This window comes from Channa argus, chromosome 13 (genome assembly GCF_033026475.1).
Source record: "Channa argus isolate prfri chromosome 13, Channa argus male v1.0, whole genome shotgun sequence".
In the NCBI taxonomy this organism is placed as follows: domain Eukaryota; kingdom Metazoa; phylum Chordata; class Actinopteri; order Anabantiformes; family Channidae; genus Channa; species Channa argus.
The window spans coordinates 7,079,995-7,088,023 of record NC_090209.1 but is presented as its reverse complement, the minus strand read 5'-3'; the positions used below and the strand labels follow the sequence as shown (position 1 = coordinate 7,088,023).

Below are 8,029 nucleotides of genomic sequence, written 5' to 3'. Positions count from 1 at the left end.
CTTCCTCTTTCTGCTCAGCGCCTGTCCCAATGGCTGTGTGAAGCCATTTTTCAAGCATATGAGTCCTCTGGGGCCCAGCCACCAGAGGGCATCCGTGCACGTTCCACTAGGGGAATAGCTTCCTCTGTGGCACTGCTCAGAGGGGTGTCGGTGGAAGACATCTGCCTGGCAGCATCATGGTCCTCCACCTGCTCTTTCGTCCGGTTTTATCTTCAAGACATTTCACGCCCCTCACTCTCCAGTTCTGTGCTTTACGCACCCCAGAGTGCACACTCTGGTGTCGGTTAGTATGTCTTGTCTCTCTATCTCAGTCCCCAGGCCCTCAGTGGGCTCACTGAGTGCTGGGCACCCTCACCCCTCCTTATGCGCTCCCACTGCCTGCTGGTGAGTTAACAGCTGTGAAAATGGTCAGTCGGAGGGAAGAAGTCCTACAGTCGCCGCTCTCTTATGGTATGATTGCGGACGTAACTGAGGGCACCATGAGAGCGATAAAGTACCAACTTTTTGGCCCACTCACCGGTGGGCATGGACTATACTGCTTCAGTTGGCGCAAGCGCGCAGGTATTGGTTCATTATGCTACAGCCTGAGGGCTGCGCAACATAGTCATAGAATCTGGAGTTACAATAAGTAACCATCATTATACGCAGGCTGCTGGACAGATCTCAACACAGCTGTCGGTTAAACGAATTCCATACCATCCTGCCCAGTAACTTTTTTTCTTTGCCTCCATGGGTAAATCAAGTGTATTTTCACTGCAAACAAGCTAAATGAATACAGTATTATCAGTATTCTTGACTTTGCCTGCATTGTAGTATCACACAGCAATGTAATTTATGTCATATCTTACAGAATTGATATGATACACAGTGAAGTGATGCAGCCCCTCACCCAGTCATGCATTGTTGTTCTCTGCTATTAACAGATGGCTTTTAACTTTATTTTTTTTTTACTCCTGCCCCTCAAAAAGTTTGAGTCCACCACTGATTTTTACTGTAAGAAACATTTCTTTAATATATTAAAAGACTGCAGATTATGTACAAAAATACAATGTTTAGCAATTTCCAGTGAAGGCAGGAAGCAGACATTAAAGACAGAGTCATGTATCCACTGCTGGACAGATCCCAATAGAGCTGTGTTTGAGTCAAATTCCATACCGTGCTTTACCGTGAGTAAATTGAATGCATATCATTCCTGGTCTACAGTTCTTGAAAATGTGTGGAGCATTATGTCGGGAGTAAAAGTCTGGACTGGTCTCATTACTTGATTCAGCAACCCAATGCATACTGACTGCCACAGTCCCGTTATGGAGCATACCTAATATAAAATAGGCACACAAGCATTTGCAAATCGACCAGACATCATTAATTAGAGCATTTCTTACTAGAGGACCAAAGTTATATGACCACTGCTGCTAGCTCTTGTATCATTTGCAGAAATCCCGTGAAGCACAGATACAGCTGGGCAGAGACCATGGGTGGTGCTTTCCTTTTCAAACTTTTCCTCCTTTGTCGTACCCAGACGGGTTGTGTGGTGCAGCCAGATATTCCCTCACTTTCCTTTTCACACATTAATAATCAAGTGTGTTATTGAATACAGTATGATGTGCATATATGTGGCTACAGTTTTTAATGTGCAAAACAAACAAAGCACCTCAAACTGAGGTTAAGAGGACGTCCTCACATAACTGAAACAAATGTCGACCAACTCCAGAATCAAATATAAACTCCACAAATCAAAGGTAGACCGTCGTTATAAAAAGGTATAGTTTTTGATCCTTGTCTTTTGTGTTTGGAAAATGGGCTTGAACTAATTTGTAAATATGGTCAGAGTAACTCATTAACATGCATATACATTACTGATAAGGAGATTTAGAGAAAATGAAATGACACTAAAATCTAATTTACCAGAAAATTTAAAATTTGTTTATTGAACTATGTTTTTATTGAATTTTAATGGTGTGATGTGTTTTCACTGAAAATAAGCTAAATGAATACAGTATTATCAGTATTCTTGACTTTGCCTGCATTGTAGTATCACACAGAAATGTAATTTAGGACATATCTTACAGAATTTATGACATAGCTGGACAATTTTTACAGACAGGGATATGATACACACAAATTACTATTCTAAATGAGATGGAACTAGAGATAATTTGACGTAAGGCAACTTTGAGCAATTTTAAGCAATGAAAGAAAGCAGATGTTAGATGAATCCTTAAGAGCTATGTATCCACTTCTGGACAGATCTCAACACAGCTCTCAGTGAGGCGAATTCCATACCATCCTGCCCAGAACTTTGAGTCTTTGCCTCCATGGGTAAATCGAATGTATCGTGCCCCTTTTCCATACTTCTGGAAAACATGGGTCATCTAAAAAGTAAATTATTAGTGAGTCAAGAGTCATCCTTCAGCTGTCTACCTCCTCTGAACTGTGTATTAATCAACACCTTTGTATTTACCTGCCTCCACTGCTTATTGTTCCACTGCTCAATGTAAACAGTTTCCGGAGCAAAAGTCTGGATTTTCCTCTTTGCTTGATTCAGCAACTCTACACAGATCTCATATTCACAGCTACAGTCATATCGTGGAGCATACCTAATATAACAAGGACACACAAACATGTACATGAAGATCGGAGATCAGTTGTTACTGAGCCTATAAATATTATTCATCGACCTTGTAATGCTTTACCTTCTCATTTAATGTGAATTAAGAAAATTATAAACAGGAATTTAAGTGACTGACAAAAGTATTCACTACATTTAACATGACTCCTCTAAATAATCACTGGTTCAGCCAATTGGTTTAGTAAGTCAAACAATTAGTTAATTAGTGATGAAGTGATCACTTGTGTAGTGGATGTATTTCATATCACTGTACAGTAGTATAAATACACCTGTATCTCAAAAGTCTACTTTCTAGTACCGTGGCCAAAATCAACATCATCAAGAAAAACAACACTCAAACAACACTGCAAAAAGAGATAGCAAAAGTCCGGGGAGAGAAAGAAGAAATGTGGCCAGTTAAAACCATCATTGAGAAATCAGAGGAATGTGGAATGTGGTCTCCCTAAGTGCAGCAAAATACAGAGAAAGCCTGATGAAATATGCAAGAGAACTGCAATTCGGGAGACACTTGTTACCCAACAAGTCAAAACAACAATGTTGTCATTGATCAGTTTTTAACGTTCTCACCAATCAGATATTTTGATGTCTGGTTGGAATTGATCCATAAATGATGGGTTGTAACCCTCCTTCTCCAGATCAATCAACTGGGATTTCTTGCACAGGCTGTGAAAAAAATAAGCTTTAGACACTGCATTATATGAATGTAGCATTTACTGCTGTATGTTTTCTACATCTCTCTTGGTCAATACTCACTGATAAGAGGTCACAAAGTTTTTCCGGACTTTCTCGTTTGGATGTGGTTCAAAAATGCCTTCTACTACCCATTTATCACCACCATTAGCTATTATCTCCCAACCGTTGAATTCTTCTACAAAAAAGTAGATTACATATTATTCCAAACTTGTTCAGCAGGACCACCAAATGTTGAAGAAAGTTAGCTTTCAGGTTTCTTACGTTCTGCTCTTGGATTCTGGATAAGATTTCTTCTCTTCTTGCACAAGAAGTAAAACAGCCTCCAGTCTCTGGGTATTCTGGAAGGCACACGGAGGTGATATCCTTCTCTTCTGCACCTTTCCCTCCACAAAGCTTCACTGTCAGCCACTTCTTTCCACTGACGGCAAACCAACCGACAAACATGCACCACCTGATTGGGAGGAAGGTTCAGGAAGACTTCCTCCAGGATCTCCACAGGAATACTGAATAACTGATAGAGACCAAAAAGGACACAGATAGCTCACATACTGTGTAGTAGTGCTAACAATTTAGCTCTATAGCATTTGAAATAAATATTATTGATTAAAATCTTAAATCTGTATCAGATAACACAAACTTTTGATAAGTGACAAGTGAAGATTCTTAAAATAACATCTGCACAGATGTGAACCCCTAACAGAGCAACAATGAATTACTATATATTTATACATTTGCATAGTTTCATATAAATCAGATAATTTATATACAGCAGCAAACTAACTGCCTTTCATTAGAATATTTATCTATTTCATGTAAATGGAGGATAAGCATTTTAAATGTCTCTGAACAAACTGATAAAACTTATGAAGACTGAGTACAATATTTATTCACTGTCTGGTGACCTTTTAAATATACTTTGGACCTTCACTGTATAAAGTGTGGCAACTGTCCGTCTTGACAGGTGCAGGTTACATATCTGGAAAGAGGCCATAAACCTTTACCCATGAACATATTGTTGCTTCTTTCGCCTTATTGATTTTTTATTGATCATATTTGTATTGAACGTCTCGTGCAGTTAACCCAAAAAGCATGTTTGTAAATGAGCATGTCTTAAAGCTAAATTACCAAATAAACACTACCATGGTTCTTTAAGTCACTAGCTTGTTGATATGAGCTGGTTTCTGTCCCACTTCATCGGAAATCCCCCTGTGCCACATTTGTTTCCTGTCACAAGGTGGAAATCTAAATTTAAATTCAACATGTTTTAAGATCTATCGAGACGACGTGGTGTTTTTGGTGTATTTTAACGCACTGACGATAATCTTAACACTGTAATTCAAATTCCAGCCTTGTTGAAGGAGCATTTCGCTGTGTCGACATGCTCACCACCGATCGGCTGTATCACTTACTCACGGACACTAACGGTGACCACCGACACTAAACCCTTCTACTAGGTGCAGACCTGTGCAGCTCTCTGAGCATTTCTCTGGGACTGGGAGCATTTATCTGGGGCTGAAGTCCCGCAGCGAAGCTACTTACAGTCAACGCGGCTGAACCGGAAGACGTCTCCCGTTTTGACGAAGAACTCTGAGTTGTACCCATAGCTTTTCTCTTCATGCCTGGAAACAACCCAGGCCACTTGTGAGCAATGCAGCCAGAGGTCTTCGCCAACCCCCCGTCGACGGGTTCTTCGTGATTGACTTATAAAGCTAAAGCTACAGTATAAAACGTACTGCGACTGTCTACGTCCGACAACACAAAACAAGTGGATTAAGTGCGAAAGACGTTAGACACTCGATGTAAAAGCATATTCGACTAAATTTTGACTCTAAATTGAATAAATGACTATTCAGTTCCAACCTACTTATCTGACACATTTTAGAAATAACTGAGTCACTTTGGATTTTAACGCTGCACATACGTCATGATCAACATGTTAAAGGAGACGCCCGAGGTTCTTCTCTTGAAGATTTTTTTGGCGTTCTCCGTGCTATAAGGTGCATTACCGCCATCTTCCTACTTTCTTGTGCATTTCAATACTTTGAAGGGAATTCAAAACCATTCCTGTTTCCGTTCCTCCACAATCCAATAAACTCTTTAAATGTGTTCCTCCTCCTTCTTGGTTTCCGATCATTTAACATTTGTTCCGTATTTGCTGTGTACTTGCTGCACTTCATTATCACATGCTCCACTGTTTCTACTGCTTGAATACTATAATACCTCCCATGTGGATGCTTCCTTATGTGATGTAATGTGTAGACTGTTTTCAATTATTAACCTAGCTACTATGACATCTTTTTTTTTCTGCCCCTCTCTTCGTTGCTTCCTTCCTTTCATGCTTCCAGTAGTGCTGCCATTCTCCATTTAACCCCATTCACACCAAAGTCTTGGACAACTCCTGTCTACTTCTAGCAGAAGCCAATTCATGGCACAGAATCTCCTGCTTGGCCTCGGTTCCTTCTATCCACCCAAAACATTCACAAAAATTGAGGTCCTGCTTTATATTTCAACTCTGTGAGAGAGTATTAACAACCGCCACCTGTTTTTTAAGTTTCTACAAATCTTTTCACATCTGTATTCTTATGTCTTTCTTTTATAATCTGTAATTTCAGATCTAAAGTAATTCTACCAAAGGTACCTTCAATAACAATATTATTATCCACGCAAAACTTGACTTTTTCTCTTCTTACATGGAGCTACATGCCAATAACCAGAGGTACGGTTCTTGTCAGCTGAGACTGAAGGCAGGGAGAGTTCAGTTGAACAGCATTACAAAGTGTTTTTAGAAGTTATAAAGATACTTAATATAAAAGAAGGCCATCAAAGCACAACTGGTAGAATATAATGGCATTGCTTTTAATACATGTACATATTACAGGTTGATGCCAACTTAACTTTAACCATAACATGAAAATAATGCACATTAAGATAATACTAATTTTCACCATCAGAAGTAACAGAAATGGTTGAGTTTAAAAGAGTTAGTCGAATAATTAAAATTGCACAAGTCTAAATGTTTGCATTCCATTCGATAAATTAATTCAAAAATAATTCATTTCTGATGACATTTGTGCTAACTGAATGTGTTTTACTCTTTTTGCCATTTTAAAAGAAAGGAATTTCAGACAAAAGCGGAAACTGCCAGTTCTATTTCCTAGGTTGCACAGCCCTCTGGCTGTAGCATAATGAACCAACCCTGCACGCTCGCGCCAACTGAAGCAGTATAGTCTACGCCCACCGGTCAGTGGGCCAAAAAGTTGCTACTTTATCGCTCTCATGGTGCGCTCAGTTATGTCCGCAATCACACCATAAGAGAGCGGCGACTGTAGCACTTCTTCCCTCTTTTTCCTTCAGCGTTGTGCCAGCTAAGAGCAATTCCTAACTAAAGAACAAATATGTCCTTTAAAGAAAATTGATGCAGCGGCAGCACCTCTGGCGGTGATGATGACGGTGGGAGCAAAGCCAAGAAAGGCGGCGTCAGGATCTGCGGCTCTTGTCACGTTGGCTACAGCGAACCCGGTGACCTTCACCCCCGCTTCCTTGGCTGCTTGGGGGTTGAACACGTGGGCCTGGCTCTTACCAAGCAGGCTTCCTGCATGTTCTGCAGGCTTCTGCCTGAGGACACCCTACGCTCCCGGGCTGATTTTTTTCTCTGAAACCCTGGAGCAGTATTGGGTTATGAGCGATGTCCTTGACATTGAGCCTCCTGCCGGCCTGCTTACTGAGCAACATCTACAGGAGCCGGATCTTTCTGCGCTGGAGGATGCCGCGTCGCCACCTTTCTGGGCGTACAGTACCAATACAAATGCCTACCGTTCGGCTATTATCTCACCCCACGTACATTCTCCAAATGTCTCGGGACAGCACTCGCTCCACTGCATGCTGCCGGCATGAGAGTGCTGTTCTATTTAGACAATCTCCTTCTCCTCGCTCTGTCCCGGGAGCAAGCTCTCCTGCAGATGGTTGATTTGGTGACTCATTTATCGTGTCTGGGATTCACGATAAATTGGCAGAAAAGCTCACCGCTCCTGGCTCAGTCGATTATCTTCTGTGGAGCTGGATGTGCCAATTATGCGGGCACACCTCTCCCAGGAGAGGAGAGAGGCGCTGCTCGCCATGCTGCACCATTTAACTCCCCGTCGCATTGTCACAGCTCACTCAGTCAGATCATTACGGCTCCTCAGCATCGCCAGGAGACATCCCCAGCGTTCGGAACACAGACGTGGACAGTATGTCTCGGCCCCGCCCCGGGGAATGGGTGCTGCACACAGAGCTGGTCCAGGAGGTTTGGAGCAGGTGGACCTTTTTGCAGCCAAAGGCAATGCCCAGTGCCCCCTTTGGTTCTCCCTCTGAGCTCAAGATTTCCCCCCCCTCGGGGTTAATGCATTCTCCTTTTTCCCTTGGCCCAGGTGGCTTCTCTATGCTTTTCTGCCTGTCCCTCTGATTCCCCATAGTTGGACTGCGTGAGAGAGGAGTATGTCACCGTCATCCTTGTGGCCCCAAGGTGAGTGGGGGCACCATGGTTCCCGCCACTCTGCCAGATGCTGGCAGGCCTGCCCTGGGAGCTCCCATGGCATGCAGACGCATTGTCTCAGGCCAACGGGATGATCCAAAGCCCCCCCGTTCTGCTCCAGAGCCTGTGGGTCTGGCCCCTGAGAGGGAGCGCCTAGCCGACCAGGGGTTTTTCCCCCGCGTGGTGGCCACCAT

At 42.5% G+C, this 8,029-nt stretch overlaps 1 protein-coding gene across 2 annotated transcripts; it reads right to left on the bottom strand.

Annotated features, from left to right (window-relative positions):
• Nucleotides 1-959: 959 nt before the first annotated feature.
• Nucleotides 960-5,464, bottom strand: LOC137139098 (F-box only protein 6-like). 2 transcript variants are annotated; one of them, XM_067525855.1, is made up of 6 exons: nt 4,862-5,464; nt 3,584-3,833; nt 3,383-3,497; nt 3,197-3,292; nt 2,462-2,597; nt 960-2,372 (listed from the first exon to the last, which is right to left on the bottom strand). In XM_067525855.1, exons 1-6 carry the CDS (start codon nt 4,937-4,939, stop codon nt 2,226-2,228), a joined length of 822 nt encoding a protein of 273 aa, XP_067381956.1. In that variant the 5' UTR covers nt 4,940-5,464; the 3' UTR covers nt 960-2,225. The 2 variants fall into 2 exon arrangements, with proteins under 2 accessions (XP_067381956.1, XP_067381957.1); XM_067525856.1 differs by lacking the exon at nt 4,862-5,464 and adding an exon at nt 4,462-4,480.
• Between the last annotated feature and the right edge of the window lie 2,565 nt (nt 5,465-8,029).

Excerpts from the sequence above, each read along its gene's own strand:
- LOC137139098 (XM_067525855.1), bottom strand. The coding sequence starts at position 4,939 with ATGAAGAGAAAAGCTATGGGTACAACTCAGAGTTCTTCGTCAAAACGG. Across the intron at positions 3,498-3,583 it reads CCAGAATCCAAGAGCAGAAC|AAGAATTCAACGGTTGGGAG; the intron begins GTAAGAAACCTG and ends ACTTTTTTGTAG. Across the intron at positions 2,598-3,196 it reads GACATCAAAATATCTGATTG|GTATGCTCCACGATATGACT; the intron begins GTGAGAACGTTA and ends TTGTTATATTAG.